The following is a 23,454-nucleotide window of genomic DNA, read 5'->3' as shown; positions in this document are numbered from 1 at the left end:
CATTATCTCACTCAAGGGTTAGGAATAATCTCTGAGCCGGGCATTGTTATTTCTACTCTATGGAGATGGAAAATAACCACTTTATTTGTGCTACGTTATAATCAGGGTAGTCCCCGGTGCTGCCCGGGAAGAGAGGAAGAATGGTCATGGCTATTACCCAACGGTGTGTTTCAATGTTTCTGAGGAACATCTCCATCTACAATGAGTCAGCATGAGAACTTTCTGGAACTACCAGGGGGAAGTAGACATGCCAGTGCAGACAACCCCCAAGACTCTACAGCAATCTTTTGGTGTTACCTCTCACTCAAGCAACCCAACACGGCACCCCCTCCAGGTGTACAGAGATAAGCCCATGGAACCCTGAGACTCGGAGAACAGTGGTTCTGAAGATCCCAGAGTTTGATGGTGACAAAGTGGACCAGGGCCCAGGATTTCTCACTTCCAGCCTTCTGCTTGTTCCGATGTCCCTGCCTAATTGCAGATGGTGTGGACAGACACTGCAGTGACAGCCACAGGGACAGCCAGCGGCAAATGCAGGGCCCATGAAAAAAGTGTCTTGTGTAAATGACCTCAGTGAATCCTCAGTACAAGGCAGAGGAGGGGACCGGCTGTAACCAAGCTATCAGGTTTCAGGAAAGTTCCAGTGACTGTGAACTATAGCAGCTATACCCATCATTACTGCAGTCAGTTCCATAAACTGTAGTGGCTTCATGGAAAATTGATTGATTAGAAATGCGGCGCACAGTTAACCTGAATTTTCCTGCCTCTCCTATGCTAATTCTTAAGTTTCTCAGAAGAGTGAAAAACCATATTAAGATAGGATAAATCTGTTTTTAAGATGCAAATATGCATTAAGGGGAGGGAGGAACCTCACTGCCCAGGCACAAGTAAAATATAGTAAAACAAGCTAGTTCTTTAAGTAACGAAAGTCACAGTCATCCAGTTTAGAGTGTCAAATATACAAGATACTAATTAAGTCTGTGCTGCAGAATTCCCAGGCCCAGTTTGGGATATGCATAGGTAGGTAAGGTGCTTAGGCAAGCCCCTGGGCTGTCTCCATTTACCCTCATACATGCCTTCCCGCACAGACGCTACCTGCCAGCCTTGTACATTTATCGCTAGCGGCAATAAAGCGATGCTTCTCCACCTTCATGAGATGGATGGCGGTGTTGAGAGTCGGCTGCAGGGTATTCACAAGGAACAACAGCACAGATACTATATGCTAGAGAGGTCGAGTATATTCACAAGACTGAACCCTCTTCACCCACAGCAGAGTTGCTAGGAAGTCATTCTCAACAGTTACCAACCTATCCTTAACACTAGAGCTTTGTGCTGGTTAGTGTTGATCAACTTGACGAAAGCTAGCAACATTTTAGAAGTCAGTTGAGGAAATGCCCTGACCACGTTGCCTATGGGCAAGACTATGGTACATTTTTTATTGATGATTGATATGGAGGGCCCAGTCCACTGTGGGTGGTGCTACACCTGGGTTGGTGGTCTTGGGTGCTATAGGAAAGCAGGATGAGCAAGCCATGGGAAGCAAGCCTGTAAGCAGCCCCCCTCCATGGACTCTGCATCAGCTCCTGCCTTGAGTTTCTGCCCTGGATTCCCTTGGGTGATGGACTATAAGTTGTAAGATGAAATAAATCCTTTCCTCCCAATTTGCTTTTGGTCATTATGGTTTTGTTGTTGCTTGTCTTTTTAAATTCATTTTCAAGCACTTTTTTTTTGAGATTATAATCACATCATGGCACCCCCTTCATTCTTTTCCCCTCCAAATCCTCCATGCCCTCTTCCTTGCTCTTTCTCAAATGTATGGCTTCTTTGCCTTTGTGTGTGTGTGTGTGTGTGTGTGTGTGTGTGTGTGTGTGTGTGTGTGTATGTATTCCTAAAAACATGAATACAACTTTCTCAGTCTATATAATGTTGTTACTTGTACGCATGTTTTCATGGCTGATCATTTGGTACTGGATAACCAATTGGTGTGCTCTTCCTAGGGGAAGACAATTTCTTCCACTCTCAGAATTCCTTAGCTGCCTATAGTTCTTTGTCTAGGGTTGTGGCCTCCTAAAATTTCCTAAAAAAAGTGTATATCCAAAAACCCAAACTTAAAGAAAATATAGCTAGTGGTCATGGTGTTTCATCACAACAACAAAAACCCTAACTAAGACAATCTTCTACTGACTTGGAGTCAAGCCACAAATATGATGACAGATGTTGCTTTATTAAAGCTAGCAAATCTGCCTTTGTTGTGTTTTGAACTTTGATACACAGATGAATGTATTTTACACATGACCAAACAGGGCACCTCGTCTCTCCCCACTCTGTTAAAGAAGGTAATTGGAGAGAATTTCATCTTTCAAACTTTCCAGTTTTCTAGTCTTCACATAAAACAGTGATTGATCCATAAACAGATATATTCATTCATGTAAATAAGACTACTATAAAATATAAATTAAACTGAGGTTTCCCCGCACCGAGTTGGGAGTAAAGGATGCTGTTTTCTACTTTACCTGGGAAGAGCGGTGATTTTCCCCCATTTCTCCACACAGAACCTTCTTGGGCCATTACTCCCTCGGAGAGAAGCAAATCCTTCATAGGGAATGCTGGATGTGCCGGTAACGAACTATCAACCACAGAAACAGAAGGAAAGGTGAAGCCAGAGACCTCATCCAGGACAGGAACTTCATTACTGCTGGGTAGCACCCCCAAGAGGGGGCACAAGCAGGGAGCTTCAGGAGTCACCGTTTCCTCAACATGGGACAACGAAAACAGATTCTGACAACCACTCAGCCACACTGAGAAAGGGAATTTGATGGGGAAATGAGAAGTAAAGCATTCACAGAAAATAAAGCACTCCGTGCAGTTGACCTGCTCAGATGCTTCAACCAGGCATATTTCCCATGACAGATGAACGAAACAGGTCTATTCATTAACCTAAACCCACTGAGCATCAGCCCGCCATCAATCTGGCATCAATTTTAGGAATTCTGTGGCCTGCAAATCTGAGTTCCAGATCCTTAATCCAAAAGCACTAAAGTCCAAACCCACATGTAAGGCCCTGACTTAGCATCCAAGGGGCTTCCTCCTGTCTAATAATTCAGTGGCACCTTACCAGCATTGCCCCAGATGGAGAGCTTTTATAAATGCCACAAAACACAGCGACTTCTTCTCTAAGATGTCCTTGGTTCTACAAAGTATGGCAAGTCAAATGAAGGAAAAGGAGTATTTTAACTAACAGGGTCCTTTCTTACAGACTGAACATCTCTTTTTCTGATACGGATGCCGAATGAAGGAGGCCGCTGGTGGTCACTACAAGGACCCAACTGTCCTGAGGGACTATGCCATTCCCGGGTGTTTTCAGACTAGCACTGGCACTTCCCCACAACCCTCAAGAAGTGCTCTGACTCGGCAGGTGATCCAGTACGTGGACACGCAGTCAGAAGGGTATGGAGATACCATAGCCAGATAAACAAGGTTGGCGTTGATGAAGAATATTTAGCAATTACTAATACATATATATACCTCCAACAATATAGTACTGTGTTACAAACCGAGGCACTAACGGCATCTTACCTGCAACAACCTGAGTCGCTGCTCATTGTTGAATCGTTCCACAGCAGCCCAGAACCACCGAATTACGATGTGATTGTCATGGTACCCTACAAAACACCACGAAAGCTCACGTTACTTGGACTCTTCCATCTTCAACTACCAAGAAATAAAGATAAAACAACCTCACCACTCTATGCACAGACAGACATCTTTCAATGTTGTTTATAATTTGAGATGAAGGAACAACACTGTAAATATGACTGTACGGTTTCAAAAGTTAAACAAGACAGCACGAGTGAAACCAATAGCTCTGCTTTCCTTCAGCAGTGAAAAGAACAACCAATGAGCTCCCTTTAAGCTCCATCGTTTCTGAAAAAATACAACTGTTACGATGAGAAATGCTTAACAGACCCTCGCAGGACTTTCTGATGATGGACACCTTAGTCACACAATTTATACAAAGAATGGAAGTGTTTTTTTCTTTTTTTTTTTGGTTTACTGAGACAGGGTTTCTCTGTGTAGTTTTGGTGCCTGTTCTGGATCTCACTCTGTAGACCAGGCTGGCCTCGAACTCACAGAGATCCACCTGCCTCTGCCTCCCGAGTGCTGGGATTAAAGGCGTGCGCCACCACCGCCCGGCTGGAAGTGTTTTTTGAAGCTTCCCATATTGACCCCAAGCGCTTCCCTAAAAGCTGTATATACTATTCATAATTCATAATACAATCAAATTATTGAGACTGGGCATGTAGCTCAACAGCAAAGCACTTGCCTAGCAAGGGCAGGGCCATGGGTTCAGTCCCCAGTAACAGAAGAAGAATTAAAACAGAAATAAAACCAAATTATTTTCACACTACTTATTAATAAATAGGAAGAGACCTTTATTTTTTCAACTAATTATCACAGTTTTACTTTTATTTCATACATTAGAAGAATGTAATGAAATGTCAAAATTATCTCACATTTATGTAAAATAAATGTCAGTATTATCTCACATAAAATGCCAATATCATCTCACAGGTCTGGGTTAAAGCAGGGGTTATGGGTTTTCTAATGTCTCAGCAAAAGATAGTTAAGATCAAAAAGAAGGCTGACAGGAATTCATAAGCAATCAATGATTCAAATCCATTGATAGTCACATTGTATGAAAACTACTTTATTTAATTCTGTGCTGTACTCCCAAAATGAAGGTGAGCAGAAATTAATCTGAATGTCTCCTCACGGCCCCATAACTGTCAAATTGACCAGGAAATCTCCCTTTACTGTCTGCCATTTCATCAAGAGTACCTACGCCCCTTAAAGAAGAAAGAGTCTGAGTGAAGGGGAAACAGCATTAGGTCGAGCATGGTGTCCAGGTCTAATCTTTGGAAAGACTTGGTTGGTGAGCCAGAGGCCAGTGCATCAACCCTCTGAGGCACTAAAGTTCCCTGCCCTTATGAAATAACCCTTCTCTGCTTCGCCTTTACAGTTTGTGCTAAGCCTGTTTTGAAAGAAGAATGACTGTCCCATCACATCATCCACAGGCAGCTGCTGGAGGAACAGATGGTAGACGACAGCCTAACTTCTTTTCATGTGGTGCCAACTAGCCGCACTGGCAAAGATGGCAGCTTCGGATCTCGCCCTTTATCTGGTCTCTTCTAAGGTCTCATTCGGGAAGATTTACCACTAAAATAAGTCCTTGATTTACTCACATATAGTGAATAAAAACCTTAGGCCGTGTAAATACAAAATTGAGTAATCTGATGACCGCCTTGCTATTAGAATCCCCTGGAGTATGGCACAAGGGGATAATATTTACCACAAAATTTAAGTTAGGTGCGGTATCAGAGAAATTACATTTTAATTAGTAAAAAATATTTCAGCTAATAAAGCTACCTATAATAACCAACATCGTACATGGATGCTACATGTGTCCAGCCAGAGAAGATTTACTGCACAGTTGGACTTAGAAATAGCAATGATGGAAACCTCACTTTTACATGGCCTTTCAGAGAAAACGCTAACACTACAACACATCCCAGAAAATGCGTACTTTCTTGGCTTAAAATTATGCGACAAAGCTCTGGACTGTTCTTAGGTTTCAGCTTTTTAATAAGAAACAAACCCAATCATGGTGGTCCAAATGACTAACTAGAACTGTGTACTGATCTACAAAGAGTCCCACTCAAAATGAGTTTTCAACGGTTCCCTTTTCAGCCAAACTCGACGTTCCAGTTGAGAAGGGCCTTGCAGGTGGACATGCTAGAATTTTGAGAGCCCTGTCTTGTTCCTGTTGGTGTTTTAACTGTGACTTATAACTGAGCGATAGCTCAAGGAACTGTAGCCAGCCTGGGGAGGGTCAGGCAGCTCAAAGGGTGTGGTATCTGGAGGTGGAGAATGTAGATCAGTCAGGCGGGGTTTGACCAGCTGGATACAAGCTCCCCATGCCTCATCAACAACGTCACCCAATATTAATCAGTGTTCTCAGGATCACATTTCTTCACCAGCAATTAGGAGTTATGACATCCTCCGACTGGGGTGTAAACAGGCCCTCCCCTTTTTGACTAGTGAAGTCACTAGGTACGGAAGGGACTGACCTTGCCCAAGGTCTCCAGGAAAACAGCAGCAGACCAGTGATTAAAACAAGTGCCTTCGTCTGCTCTGTGCTCAGCCCTGTGCTTGAAGCAGGAACCCCGGGTAACGTACATCTAGACATTCACAAACCCAGCCTCACCGCCTCTGTACTCGGTGTTGTTCCTCCAGTCATTGAGGTCGATTTCAGCTGTGCCCGCGATGACCAGCTCCAGTTCCCGCGCGTCGAAGACAGACACGAGCCTGGCATCGACCACCTGTGGAGGTGAGGGAGCCCGGGCTTAGGAGCCTGGAGAAATGCCAGCCCCACGGAAGCCTCATCAGAAATGCCGGACATGGGGAATTTCAAGAGCACTGTGGTTATGCTCGGCGTTAGTATGTGAATCTTGTCGTGGTCTCTACAGATGGAAGAAGGCGTGTTTCTCGTTCAAAGCTGGTAGGCTGAGCCTCTAGAGTTTTTGTGTGGGTTGATCACCATATCCCACTGAACATGCTAGGTCTCCTCTGGTCTCAGAAGCTAAGCAGGGCAGGGTCTGGTGAGGACTAGAATAGGAGGGCTTTGTTTCACAACTGATTAATCCAGTTGTTTGTAGTTTTTCTTTTGAAAAAGATCCAGTGATCTTACAGAGAAAGTGACATGGGATATATGTGATCAGTTCTGGCCTGTACACACCATCATTGCACATACCAAGTATGAGATTTGATTATGCAGACCTGAGTATGAGTAAGAATCATAACTTCCATGTTATCAGTAGTCATTAAACCATTAAAATGGTACGCCTAGAGTCAGAATACCACTCATGTCGGTGATCTCTAATAGCATGCACAGGAAGCTTTCACATGTGTGCTTTGGAGATATATGGGGATAGATTTGAAAGTTTGAATGAAAAGAGCAAGAGTAGACTCAGCGAGAGAGAAGAGAAAAATGTCCTATACTCGAAGGCCGGCAGAGCAGACCGGCAGCCCAGCTGTGGACTGCAGACGTGGACTGCAGACGGCTGCCACGCCGCCTTACCTCATAGAAACCGCGGACCAGGCTCTCGGTCTGCTGCACCACGCCCCTCTCAATCCTCCACTTCACCATCCTCTCTATGTACTCCTTCTTGTTCTTCTCTGTGACTGGAATATTGGCTCCCCCGGGTTTTAACTCTCGCTCGGTGATCTGCCATTAAAAAGCAAAGGAGCTGATCAGCAAACAATGCACTTGATGCTAACCGCTACCCATGAGCTGAGGTCAGGCGTCTGGCTCCTCTCCACCTCAGGAGCATCCCACAGCAGCGAGAAGCATCTAAGACAGCGGTTCTCAACCTTCCTGACGCTGTGACCCTTTAATGTAGTTCTTCTTGTTGTGCTGACCCCCAACCATAAAATGATTTCATTGCTACTTTACAAACTGTAATTTTGCAACTGTTATGAATTATAATGTAAATGTCAGACATGCAGACGGTCTTAGGCGACCCCAGTGAAGGGATCGTTCAATCCCCAAAAGGTCACAACCCACAGAGGTTGAGAACCGCTGATCTAAGGTTTAGAATCAACTACACCTACTGAGCCAGTATAAAAGATATACTTAAGGAAAATAGAAACACACCTTAGTAAATCTTAAACTGAGAGCTCATTTTTCAAAGCACGTAAACTGCAGGAAACTCAGATGAATCCCAATGCCTAGTGAGAACTAATACACAGCCCCTGATTGAAATTTTTTAGTCTTCCCTTCCATCAAATTTAATAAAACCAGTATGGTCTCTGCTTTCACACATTGTCCCAAATATTCTCTCTGTTTCAAAGCAACCAATTACAGTTTTTAAATCTAAATGAATCTTAATTTTATATTACAATTAAATAACTTAATATTCAACTCAGGGATAGCAGAGACTATCCATATGAATTCTGTATAAGATACATTCTCATATCTCTAGATATGTCTAGATATGCTCATTTCTCATATCCATTTGAGTTGGAAATAAAAAGATTATTTATAATAAATAAATGCTTCTCACGATCTATAAATGAGAACATCTTAAACTATAGTTGGCCTTAGAGTAATCTCTGTTTTCAAGCTTACTACAATTTAGTAGTCCTGGGTTCAATCACTTAATAAGCCACAAATAGACTAGCATTTTATCTTAGTCATAGAATTAACTTTTCATCAGCTGACAGCCTTCAGTTAGCATGGAACAGACCTGTCCAAAAACTTCTTCGTTCACCGTGAACGTGAGGTCTAGGATGTCATGGATGTCATTGTCTTTCATCCACTGAAGGCTTTGGTGGAACTCCTCATCAAGGTACTCTAGATCACTCAGGTCACACAGGCTAGGATGGCAGACAGAAGCAAACATACAGGCCTCGTTATTAGCAAACTCCAGAATCACAAGGAAGGAACAAGACCCATTCATTCCACAGGCTGTGTGTGGTACTTGGAATATTCACGAGTTCGCAAATTACACTACTGAAGTAAGACAGAATTATGGCGTACATTTTTAAATCCTGGATACATAAAATGCCACAGGAACCACTTACCCATCTTTTCTCTCAAAAATTGAACCCGGAGGTACAAAGAATGGCTGCCATTTACATGGTCATCCACAACCAGTGCCAGATCTGGACCTGGAACAGGTTGAAAACTTGCACCAAAATTCTCTTTCACTATCTTATCCTATCAAAATTTACTGTACTCCCAATTTGAAATTTTTTATTGATTTCTCTACCACCCTTTACCTTTGTTTTTCACTTGTCTTTTTAAAAAGACTGGATGCTGTAACTGATGTCCATCCATTTCCCCTTTTCTCATGGTTCTTACCCTACCACTATAAAAATAGCCAAAGAATTCTTCTACGACCACAAAACTTTCCTATACTTCACTCCACTGATGTTTTCATTCTCTTAGCAGTGACAAGAGCTACCTGAGCTAGAGTTACTCCTACACGCCCTGGTGTAAGGTGGTAGTGATGAATTTGTTTCAAAATGTCTTGCCTTTCAGCTCAATTTCAAGGGTTGTCTCATTTGGTTTATTTTAGGTATTTATTAGGGTATCAAATGTAGGCCACACATATTAATAACCGCTTGGTGAACTTGTTGCTCTGGGAAGGAAGTGGTCTTGTTGGGGAGACCGGCACACCGTAGCTGAGCTCCCATAAAGTGGGGGCTGACGGCAGAGGAGGCAGTGGTAACACTCATGCACAGCTGAAAATGTACGCTGCTTCATTAATAATCAAATAAGACTGGACGTGGCGATCCACGCCACAGCTCCAACCCTAGGAAGGCTTGGGTAAGGGCTGCAAGTCTGAGCCCAGCCTGGGCCGGAGAGTAAAACTCTGTCTCAAAAAGAAAGAAAAAAGGAAGAAAAGGAAGTACCAAAACCATGAAAGAGCTGAGATCAGATGGGGCCTGTATTTCACCTTTCAGGATGAAGAAACTCCAGAGATAGAAAGGGACAGGGCTGGAGGAAAGGGGGAATGGAGGAGAGAATAACGGAAACAAACCCAAAGGCATAGAGTGCAGAATACTCCAGGCACATGGGAAGCCCTGGAGTACTGAACATAAGACACTCTCAGCAGCCTAAGAATGAGGACAGAGAAGTAGCTGAGAGCAAGTCTTGAATGCCATTCTAAGACTCACGGGAATTCGGGTTCAAGACAAGGAATGGTGTGACCAGGGAGGGAGAGGAGTGATAAACAGTTCTTCTGGAAGATCCTGAAGAGACTGTTTAAAATGGGATGGAAAGCAGTTAACATTACTTCAGTAACGTAGTCAAAGTAAGAGACACGTTCTGAGGAGGACAAGGCTCTTCAGAGGGTAGAGGCAGGAGCACAGAAACCAGGAAACGGTCATGCTGAAAAGGAGTAGAGAGGAGATGATCTAAAATAGGGACAGCAAATGAATCCACGCCACAGGCCAACTCTGAAGGTCACTCTGACCTCAACCACGCGGCCTACGCCGATCAACAATTTTCAGTGAAATGAACCGAAAAGACTTCTGAGGTCACATGATTTCGGTGGAAAAAGTACCGCAGGTCCCTTAAAAGTACTCCACCACGGGATGGGAACAGAGGCAGTAAAGGATGCAGTGAAGGTTAATAGTGTCCACTGAAAGGATGCAGAATCACCAAGGAGACAGCCTCTGGGTGTGCCTGTCGGGAATTTTCTAGATTAATTTAATTGTAGTGGAAGACCCACCTAAACGTGTGCAGAACCAACCTTTCCATGGGCTGGGGTTCCGGATTGAATAAGAAGAAGAAATCAAGCTGGGCACTCTCTCTGCTTCCTGCCTGAGGATGGAATGTGACCAGCTGGCCTGCCGGGATGGCCAGCATTCCTCAAACTGTAAGTTAGAACAAACCTCTAAGTTGCTCTGGCCAAGGATTTTTGTCACAGCACCGAGAACGCAACTTGAAAACCTGTACTGTGTGTCTGCTACACTTGTTTAAGGGTCCCTTCTGATGTCTAACCATAATAACCAAGAACATGTGTACCATTAACTTCTGGTGGACACATAGAAGTTTCACTTCAAGGCCCATAATGAGTTCCACTTGAACTATGCAAACTTGGGATCCCCCTGAAACACCCAAGAAGCGATGTTCAGAGGACGGTCCACATGAGCCTGCATCTAAAGAAAGCAAGACTGGGGGGGGGGCCTAGATTCCGTGGTGCTTAGGAGAAGAAGCAAGTGGAGAAATTTCCTCTGTCAGAGGAAAGCTGGGGCATGGGATGGAAGCTTCTGGAACTCCAAGGTGAAGGGCATGTCAGAGGAAAGGCCCACAGAGGACTGAGAAGAGGGAGGACCCAGTGTCACGAGTGTCAGGGTAGGAAAGACCCGGGATAAACTCGAGGGTGACAGAGAGAACTTTTGGTTTCTGACTGCCTCTGCTACCCCAGAGTTGAATATTAGTATCAGAAGTAGCAGGATGATTTAAGAAGATAAGGCTAAGAAGCGCTCGTCAGTAGCTCGCACGTGTTCCTGGAGGGAGAGGAGCCAGAACCAACACACGTGGTGGAGGGTGTGACTTAGCAGTGGGTACAGCTTTCAGGAAACCTAAGGAGACCAGGAGAAGACAACAGGGAGCCGGCAAAGGTGGCAAGTCGCTGGTCCTTGTCACCCAGGAGGAAAGTCTTCCCACTGAGCACACTGAAGTCTCATGAGAAACATTACATTAGTTTTCATCTGAGGTCAGGACTTCTTCACTTTAGGAAAGAAGAGGTCCATGGGCTTGATGGGAGGATGTGCCAGACAGCTCCCGGCCATGACTCAGTACTTGAGAACTTTGCAGTTTAAGTCAAATGTCGAGCTTCCTCCCCCTCCATTTGTCTTCTGCTTGGTCTTCTAAGTGACCGCAGACTGAATATAAGGGCTGGTTTTGCTCTACATTGTTACAATAATTGCTATCTTTCCTTGTGACAGAAACAAAGAAAAAGTTCTACGGATGCTAATTTTTCATCTGCCCCATACACTGCTATTTTGATATAGGAAGGTCTCAAAAGAAGTATGGCACTGTCTATGCCTCACAAAGAAACCAAAAATAAAACCGAAATTAAACAAAAGAAAATGAACCTGTGACCAAGAACAAGCTGTTGGAAGTGCTTAGAGCAAAATGCAGCACGCACTTCATAAAGGGCACAGGCTGTGAGTCACCAAGACTAATCCACAACTATTCTATTAATAATCAGCATCGATGCCGCAAGAATCTCAGGGCTGTTTGAAGTACAGTTGTTTTAAAGAAACATGTGTTGCCGCAGATGAGGACCAACTATTCAGAGAGGAAAAAAAAAACACTAAGATTAGGTGGGTAATCAGAAATAAAGGGTTAGAAGCTAATAACTATGTTTGAAATTGTATTTGTTTTCGAAATCTAAACGCTATTCACTCAACAACTGATTTGTGACAGTGTGCAGATAAACAGGGTCCTTGGAAAAAAGCTCTTCAGGAAAGGACTTTTGAGCTTTACATGCTGACTACGCCAGTATAGACGTTCACTTACATTCTGAGAAGAGCCTTATAGAAGGGTCGCGTGAAGAAGGCGTCCAATAAATACTGGTGTATTAGTGCAAGACCGAGGATCCTCCCACTGAACCGGAACCTGTGAAGGAGACACACGAGGCAGCTGAATACTACTGAGCAGCGTCTTGAGGGCTGTGTTTACCTCTTGGAATGAATTTCAACTCTGTTTGTCCAGGACTACCTGCCTACCAGCTCTGTGAGAGATTCGGGGTACTCTAGAGTATGTCTTCATTAGCCAGTGTTTACTTGCGGAGGAAATCTGTTCCTCTAATATTTAGGGACACCCTATCCTTAGTCCATGTTAGCAATGTCACCCTGTATCGCCCCGCATGTGACAATATGAATTCCCCACAGCCTTTCAGTGAAATTTCCCCAAACCATCCCAAGAGATCCTGATAAAGACTAAGAAGGTTGAGAAAATGTCATCTTCAGTTTGTGTGCATGGATATTAGTTGATGTCTCTCATGCAAACGAGGAGCAATTCCCTTGCGATGAAAAGCCCTTATGCAGATTGAGGAGGTTCCCATCCATTCATCCCTGCTCTCTCCAGCCTCACCCTGATGGTAAACACCATCACTCACACAGTATTCATGCAGGCATTTGGGGGGCTTTCCTCATGAGACACTCTGTTCTCCAAAATGAAATGCTATTCTGAATCAACTTGGAAACTTTATTATTCAGATCTGTTCAGACTGGGGTTTCTGCCTGAGGTACACGATTGTTTTCTCCATCACAAGTTTCCTGGTTTCCAGATCTTCAAAGTCTGATGCCTACAAGAGGACTGTGGCTCTCTAACTTTAGTCAGGAAGCTCTTTGAGGTCAGTGGCCGCAGGCAGCTTGGTTCCTCTCTATTTCCACTTAGGTTAGCACAGCTGTTAACAGCCAGAGTTAGGAGGCCGCCAAAGGTGTGACTAAACAACAAGCAGTTCATTTGAGGAGCAAGTCCTCAGAGTTAATGCTTTTCACCATCGATAGCCGCATGACTCCAAGAACCCTTCCCACTTAGGTTCTTTCTCTGTTACTATGGGGGGGGGGGCGCGGCGTGCGACCGGGAACAAGTTAATAGAAGTTATGTAAATATTTAAAGTCTACAAATGCAGGGATTTGAAAAAGATGTAAGGACATTTGGAAAGAGTGTAATTGGGGATTTTTCAGAATAAGTACCTCCAGATGGGAATCCTGAAATTGTTTGCCTTGGTTTATAGTGTGATCAATTAAGAAAAAGGCAATCTCTGCTTTCCAGCGTTAAGTGGCTGACACGTGCTGGTGTGTGAGGGGGTGGCACACCCACTTCCCATTCCTGCACTTGAGCTGCCTGCATTTCCCCCAGGGGACCCTCTACACACACACACACACACACACACACACACACACACACACACACACATTCACTCACTCGAGCATACACACACTCACTCTCACACACTCTCTGATAAATATGAACAGGCCTCAGCCAGGGCCCCGGCTGTTCCAGCTCCCCTCATCCAAAGCCAGATTTCCCCAGGCTGTTAGCAAAGCTGCTTGGCCTCTACCAGAAGGACCTGGGCAGTGGTTCTCAACCTGTGGGTCATAACCCCTTTGGGGTTGCATATCAGAGATTTACGTCATGATTCATAAAAGTAGCAAAGTTACAGTTATGAAGTAGCAAAGACATGATGTTATAGTTGGGGTCCCCACAGCATGAGGAACTGTGTTTAAGGGTCACAGCATTAGAGGGGTTGAGAACCACTGGACTTGGGTCTCGCTAAAAATTGAATCACCCTGTAACATTTCTCCAATTCAAAAGTTTTTGAATTAATTAACTTTTGACAACAAAAATAAAATCCAAATGAGGTGTATGACTGATAATGTAATTTTTAACCAGGAGGGGAAAATGTTTACAGAAATGTGTAGTGGGTAGCCATTCCAGCTTTGATATGGAAGTTCCAACCCCCATTGAGACTTCGGCAACTGTCACACCTACAAGGTGGGGCCAAGGGAGGTGCCTGGAGACCCTGGATCTGGATGGGCGAGCACTCTCTCTGTTCCTGGACCCTAGACGGTGGAGTGGACCGAGCAGAGCTCCAGAGAACACCACTGGATTGTGATACACCTTCCCCAGACCCTGTGACCTACCTATCCCTTCATTTGTAAGTTACGCCATTAAATAAATCTTCCTTTTAACTACGTGGAGTGGCCTTAAAAATTTCACCAATAGAAATGTGGCTTCCTTTTGGGGGGGACAAGGGGAGCTACTACAGGGGAGGATAACAGTCACAGAAACAAAGTCCTTACCATTCGTGGTGATTGTCTACAAAAGCAGACATAGGACTTATTTGTACTGTGTATGTGTCGTTGGCTGAATATTCAAATAAGCCATAATAGGGGTTAAAGAGTTCTCTGGATACCAGGAAGAAGAATTCTCTGGAAGGCCCACTGTAATCCAACCTGTAAAACAACAACAACAACCCACATGAAGAATAATCAGCTTTAACTTTTCCTAGGTATTGGGTATATTTTCTTCTGTTTTTAAACTTTCTAAAGAATACTATTACAGTGACATTCTACACATCAGGGCTATCCAAACAGAAGTGAAAAAATTCTTATCTCTGTACTCTTGACCCAAAATAACAAACTAGACATTTATACAACTCATATCTAAAACTACAGCTACCCATGAGACATGTAAATAATACTCAGTGCACTCATGATTTATACAAACACACACAAATATACATTTCTTAAATGTCCAATGCCAGGTAGCAGGGAAAGGCGTGTCATGGGAGTGTTTCATTCACACAAAGGAAAGCAGTTACATCTACTTAAAGGAAAGGCAGGCCTCAGGGATTTCTGGAAATTTTCTGAATGGGGGAAGAAAAAAAAAGTCTCCTTAGGGAGATCAGAGACCAAAAAAGAAAAGAAAAAGAGGAATAAGAGGATACAGTGAAAGGTATAAATCATAAAACACCATGGAAAACTAGAGACAAGGGAAAAGAGGGTGCAGTCAGCTCTCTACGGAGGTACTCGGGTGGGCTGGAGCTCTAGACCCCGAACACACTGCTGATTCCACCTGACTTGCAATAGCTTCAGGGTCGGGGGGGAAGTGGAATTAAGACAGTGAAGGGTTTGAGAAATAACAAGTGGCCAACGATGCCCAAGTGGGATGGGCGCAATAAAGAGAAATGTGAAATATAAGGCCACTTGAGATGCTAAATTGAAAATGAATACACTATATCAGCCCTTTTATAAAAAGTACACACACAGATTCAACGATGGGAGTGAGGTGGGTAGCCAGCAACTCCAAAGACTTTTGTTTGCTTTATCCTTCCCACCACCTCGACCTCTTCCAAATCTGTTATTTGGGTATTATTGCACTGTGTGTGTGTAGTGTGTGTGTATGTATGTGTGTAGAGTGTGTGTGTGTGTGTGTGTAGTGTGTATGCAGAGGCCAGACAACAAGTCTTCAGGTGACACCTAGCTTTTTGAGACAGGCTCTCTTACTGGCCTGGAGCTCACCAAACAGGCTATGATAAGTGACCAGTGAACTTCAAGGATCCACCTGTCTCTGCACTCCCAGTAGTGCTAAAATTATAAGCATGAGCTAACAGCCCTGGACCAATTTAAAAACAGTGAGTTCCTGTGGTGATATAGTGTGTACCCTAATAAACTTGCCTGAGGATCAGAGGACAGAATCAGCCACTAGATTAGACATAGAGGCCAGACAGTGGTGGCATATGCTTTAAATCCTATCACTCAGGAGGCAGAGACCTGTCTGAATCTCTGTGAGTTCAAAGCCACCCTGGACTACATGAGATTGACTCAGTCTAGGAGAGAAACAGAGCCAGGCAGTGGTGGCACACACCTTTAATGCCAGCACTTGAGATCTCACGCCTTTGCTTGGGAAGCACACACGCCTTTAATCCCAGGAAGAGATGTCTGGGCAGAGAAAGGTATATAAGGCGTGAGGAAACAGGAACTCACTCTCTTTAGGCTGAGGATTTCGTACAGGTAAGAACTAGTGGCTGGTTGCTCTGCTTCTCTGATCTTTCAGCTTTCACCTCCATATCAGGCTCCAGGTTTTTTTTATTAAAAGACCATCTAAGATTTGAACAAGTTCTGGGTATTGAACTCAAGCCTTCCTGTTACTTACTGACGGAGGTATCTTTCCAGGCCCTTTAATCCTGTCTCACTCTGTAGCCCTGGCTGGGCTGGAACTGACTATGTAGATCTCAAACTCCAAACTTGCAGAGATCCACCTACTTCTGCCTCTGGATGCTGGGAACAAAGGCATGCACTACCTCACCTGGCCTCCATTATTGTATTATTATTATTATTTTAATGAAAGTGGAATCATCTGGGCCTTTTCCAGTGACAGAATTTTATGACCTAGAAAATAATCCTGTTATAGGCAGAAGATTTGGAAAAATAAAAATGTAGACAAAATAAAAATGACCTTTTTATGTAGTGATAGTGTAACTGAATTTGCACAGTGTGGACTTCAACAATTCACATATTAATTTCCCACTTTTGTTATATCTGACTATCGATACCATTATTTACTTAATATCTATTTTCAATAAATCAACTGGGATTTTTTTTTCACTGCACACTGTCTTACATAACATTTTTGAATTTTCCAAGTGCTAGTTCAACCTTTTTTTCTAATCTGCGTCAAAAGAAACCTAAGTGGTACAGTTAAAGCTGTCCAGCACAGCATGGGTAAGGACTGCAAGCTCCTCAGTTCATACCCACAGTGCACCTGTGGGAAACCTCCAGGGCAGAAAGGGGCAGGTACTTGCGACTCTAGGGACCAATCAGGCTATGATGACAGTGGCCTGGTGGCCCTGTCATTATAAATGCTTATAAGGAAGTCAACGTGTGGCTCCAGGATAGGCTAGGAAGGCCATCCTCAGGCCGCTCAGAGGTACCTGGAAGCTCAGGCTACCCCACCATCATGCAGCATGTTTGTGGCTTCTTCTCCCTCTCCTAGTTCTGGCTTCGGAGGCTGGCGGCGGCGGCGGCGGCGGCGGCGGCGGCGGCGGCGGCGGCGGCGGCGGCGGCGGCGGCGGCGGCGGCAGCAGCAGCAGCAGCCTTCCACTTGGACGGTCTTTGCACACAACCTTCCAACAAAGACTGAAATGCCAGGTCCAGTCCAAGCATTCATCCAGGTCTTGAAGGGGAACGATTTCCAACAAGCTCCTCCTGGTAGGACTCCATCTTTGGATGCCTTGGTCTCTGGGATCTGTTCCTTCTCTACTCCTGAGCAGGTCACCTGCTTTAGCCTTTTCTCACTGCACAGGTGGGGATTTCCTCGTCTCCTGGAACTGACCCCAACCCTGAGGTGTGGCAAAGGAGCTAAGTAAGGCCGGACACTTTCCTTCGCTAAAGCGGGCTGAAGTTACCGCACCTCCTGGGGACGCCACTTCTTTTCATTGTCCTCGACTGAGGAATTGCCTCCATCAGATTGGCCTGTGGGCACGTCTAGGTGGTAGCTTCTCGGCTGTTAATTGATGTGGAAAGGCCACTGTGGACAATGGCACCTCTGGACAGGTGGTCCAGGTCGTGTATGACAGCTGACTGGGAGATTTCAAGCAAGCTAGTTAGCAGCATTCCTCAGTGATTTCTGCTTCAATCTCTTGCCTAGAGTTTCTGCCCTGGTCTCCTTGGATGACAGATCATAATTTATAGGATGAAATAAATCATTTCCTCCCCAAGTTGCTTTTGATCATAGTGTTTATCACAGCAACAGAAATAGAGCTAGGACACCAATTGTCCAAGACATCACGGGAGTTATTGTGTTAAATTACCTCATTTTTTTTTTTATAGAGAAGACTGAGGCCAGGTCTTGAACTCTAAACAAGTGTCCTTATTTCATTCTAAGGTTATCCGATATGTCCTGCCCTTCAGTAAATTTTAACTGTCCATCAAGATGAAAACAATATTGCTTATAGAACAGGGCTTGGCAAACTCTGTCCTGAGGGCAAACCGCCCGAAGCCCAGGATACGTAAATAAAGCTATACTGAAATGCCCCGGGCTGGCTTGTGTGTAGCCTGTTGCTGTGCTCTGATAAAATGCTCAGCTGTGTACGTGCCACGGAGAATGTACGCTGGGCAAAGTCTAAAGGTGTTTACTATCAGTCTCTGTATAGAAAAGTTTTGCCAACTGCTGTTACAAAAACAGGAAGGAGGGAAATGCTTTCTTAAAACATCTGGCTTACTATACATCTTTAGTGTGACTTTTCCAAGGAGTCATAAATACTCTCTGACTTGCTGTGGTCTCTCCTCTGCTGGGCTTTTCACTTTGCAGAGGCCCACAGGACCCCAGGGCCACAGGGAGCTGAAATAATAGGCAAACCAAGAAAGTGAGCCTGCTTTCTTGGGGATGGCTGGTATAAGCAAACGTGCCTCTACTGTGGATTTTCCATTAAAAATTACAGGGTGGTCCCTAAGATTTCACTTTGAATATTTCAATGATACTGCACTCACCAGAGTACATTCTAAGGACCCATGTGTATTCGCCTCCCCCGTACATAAATTTAGATTCTGACCACACTGAGAGCAGGTGATTTTGTCATACTCCTTGTGCTGGATAGTTTTACGTCAACCTGACGCAAGCCAAAGGCATCTGAGAGGAGGCATCCTCAATTAAGAAAATGCTTCCGTAAGATCAGGCTGTAGGCAAGCCTCTAGGGCATTTTCCTAATTAGTGATTGATAGGGGGAGGGCCCAGCCCACTGTGGGTGGTGCCAGCTCTGGGCTGGTGGTTCTAGGTTCTACAAGAAAGCAGGCTGAGCAAGCCAGTAAGCAGCCCCCCTCCATGGCCTCTGCATCAGCTCCTGCCTCCAGGTTCCTGCTCTGCTTGAGTTCCTGTCTTGATTTCTGTGATGATGAACTGTGATGTGGAATCGTAACCCGGATAAACCTTTTCCTCCCCAACTTGCTTTTTGGCCATGGTGTTTCATCACGGCAATAGAAACACTAACTAAGACACTACACGCCTTTGTGCAGAATGATATTCAGTGGGAGCTAAATACACAGAGCTCTCTGATGCTCTCTAAAGAAAGTCAGCATCACTTATATTGTTATTTGGCATCAGGCTGTGTGAATGAATGTGAGCCAGTTTGCTATGGGGTGGTGGTACACTAATTCAGTGCCTTGAGCGAACTGTGTTAATCCCTAAGAAATGACTCAATCTGAAACTACTGTCACACAAGTGAGTTGGCTTAGAAAGTTCACAGTGTAATGTCTTCTAGCATGGTCAAGTTTGTAAAGACAACAATGACCCTACTGATCCGTTCCTCTTATGGCTGAAGACAAACATATCTTCTCTGAGGAGTTAAACTCACCTCAGAAGAGAAGAAAACAAACAGCTCCTTTAGAAGGAAATGTACGTTTAACTGGGAAACGTTTTATCTTCCTTTTTTTTTTTTTTTTCAACTCTTGAAACATGAATAGAGTCACTCCAAAGTCAAGCTAGTCATTCTCCTTTAATTTGGTTTTAACTCCAAATGCAGAGCTGCATATTTAGGAGTATGTCGTGGGCTGCAACTTACTATCTAGGTCTAGCAAATTCAATGCAACATGTCACAGCAGGGCATGTGGGCACGCAGCTCCTATAACACCTCTTCCATATAAATAGTTAACGTGACTCATATCACAGGGATCGTTTGTTAAATTCCTGTTTATCCAGTTAGGTTGGTTCCACAGCTAAAGGCTTGGCAAGGAAATACAGAAACTCCGGACAACGGGTGTGTAGCCACATAACAGCTGCATCTGGGGACATTTCTGAGTAAGCACAGATGTCGTCGGTAGGGTGGCCATGGTGTCCCAAGCACAGCCTGCTGACAAAGCACTTTACCCATCATCACGTTGCTGGCCTGGCCCACCACATGAGTTATTAGCAGCATTTGGCATGCGTTAAAATAGTCAATTTTATTCTCCTATTCTTTATATTTCAACTAAAAATCACCAAAACCAAAACACTTGACCAGTGGAAACAGACTGAAAAGATGAGAGAATGTGACGAGAGCCTCAGGAAGTCACACTATCTTTTCCCCTAGGCTTGTCCAAGCACACATGGCCTTGGCACCTTCTGACTCAGCCACAGGCATTTAGAGAAGAGAAGCATTAGCTCTGGAGCCACTTAACAAGGACTGGAGCTGAGGAAGGAGGTCTCCTAAGATACGGCTCCACTTGGTGGTACCAAGCCAGAGTGTGGTTACACAGCATGCACCTTTGGCAGGTTAGGATGATTCAAATGATGTGGCTACCTCTCTGCAGAGAGAAAGCAGCAACCCAAGGTCAAAGGAAGCCCTGCAACTTTACAGCTCAGACCCCAGTTTGGTTATATGTGAGGGCTACTGGTTAATTAACAAGCAGTGAGCGGGGGCCTATTTCAAGTCACCCCCTAACCCCTGGTTATTTTTATGTCCCTATCCCTGAGGAATACAGAAAGATCCTACACACAGGTCCCCAAAGGAAAACTATTTGCATACACCCCTTCCTAGTTGAAGTGTGGCTGGTGAGACTGATGACTGATGTCATCTTGACAGCACTTTGCACATAATGAATTCATTCTTTCTTAAATAAAGGTGCCCTTTACAGAGCTGCCGAGAAAAAAAAAAAAAAAAAAAAGGAGGCGGAACAATCCCAGAGTCAACATCATCTCTGTCTAGGACATTATTTCTTTAGTTTGGAGGTACGAGGAATTAGGGAACGGCCTGGATGCCTTATCAGAATCTACCTGAGTTCTGATACCGCGTGAGCTCTGGCTGCTAGGATCGTTAATTAACAAAAGCAACACACCAAAGAAGATACAGCATCTCCCACGCTTTCCTCCATCCCAGAAGCAACTGCTAGGCAGACCAAGGCTCCTCAGAAACAGGGACAAACCACTTCTCCCCACCTTTGAGGAGGGTGAGTGTTTTCGGCAATTCTGCCCCTGCTCGCTTCCCCTCCCTCCCCTAACTTTGCGAGACAACATAACCGGACCAAGCGTGGTGGGGATCCTACTGCCTAGAACACAACTTCCAGCTTTACCCTGGTGAAACTACTAATGACAAGAGGTGCTTGGAAACATCTACCTTTTGTGAAAACCCAGGCTATCACAGAGATAAGTTGTTCTAACGCACCTACATTTATAGGCCCAAGGATGTAACTGAAGACAGGCATTTCCAATGGTCTGGGTTGTTTTTCTACCTCAAATAGCATCTACATTATCCTACAGATTCCTTACTTCTGGAACAATCTATATATTGTGTTTCAGATATATGTGAAGACTCAGCATAAAGCATAGCTCTCCTTTCTGTGAAGCCGCTAATCTATCCTTATTTTGGAAGACAGGAAAATGCACTGTCATTAAAAGTAAATGCACTGTTCTTTATGGTTTGGCAAAGCTAGACTGACTGTTGTCAGATTGGAAATAAAATCGAGACAGTATCAACAATACCTGCAAAGTACTGATCCCTCTTGGCTACTATAAAGTTGATATACAATAATACTCTTTGAATGCCAAAATTAGTATTAATTTAGACTTGTCACAAAATTAACTCTATGTACTTACTCTACTGACCATAAGTGATGACAGAGGCCTATACTGAAAATAATCCCAGAGAAGTCAGCCATCTAACAACAAGGCAACAAGAAAACTCAAAAAGGAACCATCGCCGGGCGGTGGTGGCGCACGCCTTTAATCCCAGCACTCGGGAGGCAGAGGCAGGCGGATCTCTGTGAGTTCGAGGCCAGCCTGGGCTACCAAGTGAGTCCCAGGAAAGGCGCAAAGCTACACAGAGAAACCCTGTCTCGAAAAATCAAAAAAAAAAAAAAAAAAAAAAAAAAGGAACCATCAGCTAAATCTTTCCAAATCCTGAACAAATGTTTTCATTTGCTAAACCTATTATTTTAGAATTATAAGAAGAGATAATGCAACCAGGCAGAGGTGGCACACACCTTTTATCCCAGCACTCGGGAGGCAGAGGCAGGCGGATCTCTGTGAGTTCGAGGCCAGCCTGGTCTCCAAAGTGAGTTCCAGGAAAGGCGCAAAGTTACACAGAGAAACTCTGTCTCGAAAAACCAAAAAATAAAAATAAAAAAAAAGATAGTGCAAAGAGCTCTTGCATAGCCCTTATGAATTCCTCTTATCAGTACAGAGCATTCCTCATCAATACATCTGACGGGAACCCTAAAGAAGGCCTCTAGCCTCACCTGCCCTACCACCAGCTAGCCAGGCAGCTGGCCAGTACCCTCACCATCCCCTCTGCTGACAGCACTCAGAGGCAACGGTCGCCTAAGTTGTTCTTCAGGAACTTGGAGCCATGTCTGTCTGCCTCAAGTGGGCCTCACCAGTGTGACGTATTTGACACTTTTTAGATCACACTAATGGTGTGATTTTCCTCAGCACGAGTCCCGTGAGGAGGATGACTATGCCTGGAGTGGATACTATTTTCACTTGTTTCTCTACACTCCAGGCCACCCTGTCTCTTTCCTAAGACCGCTAATCCTACCCCTGGGCAGGGGTAACTGTGACTCAGGGCTCTCGTCTCTTGGGAAGAAACTCTTTCGCAAAACTTGGTTCAGCGACTGTCACATCAACGAGCCATTACTGCTGGACAACTCTTAACAAAATTCGTACTTTATCCAGACTTCATTCTCTCTCACCTGCTCTCTCTACAGTCTCATCCAGGAAGTGGCATTTCACTTAAGCATCTCATCTCTTCCTGACTATAGCATTCTCTCAAACTCTTTTGTTTTTTCAATGTCCTCAATGATTTTCGAGATTACTACTGGTGAGAGGTTCTTACGATATATTGTACGAACTGGGAACTGTCCGTGTTTTTCCTGTAGCAAGACCGTGATTACGGATTTGGGTAAAGTGTTGTTCTCACATGAAGGACACACTGTCCACATGACTTATGACTGAGGCAATGTTTGCCAGGTTTCAACAAAACAAACTCACTTCTCTACCCCATATCCTTTCTGAATTATTTAGGGAAAAGTCACTATGCAACCCACAGTTATGAAATTCTCCTGAGTTATTTGGAGAGACTTTCCTTTCTCCCATCTATTTCCTCATTTGAGCGTGTGTTCATTCACTCGGAGTTACAATTCAGTATCCCTTTATTCATTCATTTTGTAGCTGAGATTATTCCCACTTTGGTCAGTGAGGACTCTGTTGGCTCCTGAGCCGTGTGGCTCTGTGGCTCTGGGCTGGTGACAAACTTCCCCACTTTGTGGAAGGTACTAGGAGACACTTCAGGCCCCATCTTGGATATTCTTCTTGTCCCAGGCCTAGAGTCAACACTTTCCTCAAGGAACCTTGGCACTGAAGAAAAACTAGGAACCAAAATCCAAACAACAAAC

General features: G+C 44.4%; 1 protein-coding gene and 1 long non-coding RNA gene across 5 annotated transcripts in view; one reads left to right on the top strand and one right to left on the bottom strand.

The window, feature by feature from the left end:
- Hecw2 (HECT, C2 and WW domain containing E3 ubiquitin protein ligase 2) overlaps nucleotides 1–23,454 on the bottom strand; it is a 363,433-nt gene that overhangs the window by 14,460 nt on the left and 325,519 nt on the right. For all 4 annotated transcript variants that reach the window (XM_042260383.2, XM_076550401.1, XM_006974869.4 and 1 more), the window contains 7 exons: nucleotides 14,392–14,544; nucleotides 12,098–12,196; nucleotides 8,307–8,436; nucleotides 7,139–7,285; nucleotides 6,266–6,380; nucleotides 3,577–3,662; nucleotides 2,514–2,626 (listed from right to left, as the gene is read on the bottom strand). In XM_042260383.2, the coding sequence (XP_042116317.1) occupies nucleotides 2,514–2,626; nucleotides 3,577–3,662; nucleotides 6,266–6,380; nucleotides 7,139–7,285; nucleotides 8,307–8,436; nucleotides 12,098–12,196; nucleotides 14,392–14,544 (843 nt within the window). The remainder of the gene's footprint in view (nucleotides 1–2,513; nucleotides 2,627–3,576; nucleotides 3,663–6,265; nucleotides 6,381–7,138; nucleotides 7,286–8,306; nucleotides 8,437–12,097; nucleotides 12,197–14,391; nucleotides 14,545–23,454) is intronic.
- Nucleotides 17,162–17,810, top strand: LOC143268327 (uncharacterized). The gene is made up of 2 exons (XR_013044169.1): nucleotides 17,162–17,301; nucleotides 17,396–17,810. It is a non-coding gene; the product is annotated as an uncharacterized LOC143268327 (long non-coding RNA).

This window comes from Peromyscus maniculatus, chromosome 13 (assembly GCF_049852395.1).
Source record: "Peromyscus maniculatus bairdii isolate BWxNUB_F1_BW_parent chromosome 13, HU_Pman_BW_mat_3.1, whole genome shotgun sequence".
In the NCBI taxonomy this organism is placed as follows: domain Eukaryota; kingdom Metazoa; phylum Chordata; class Mammalia; order Rodentia; family Cricetidae; genus Peromyscus; species Peromyscus maniculatus.
This window is presented reverse-complemented; position numbering and strand designations above follow the sequence as displayed.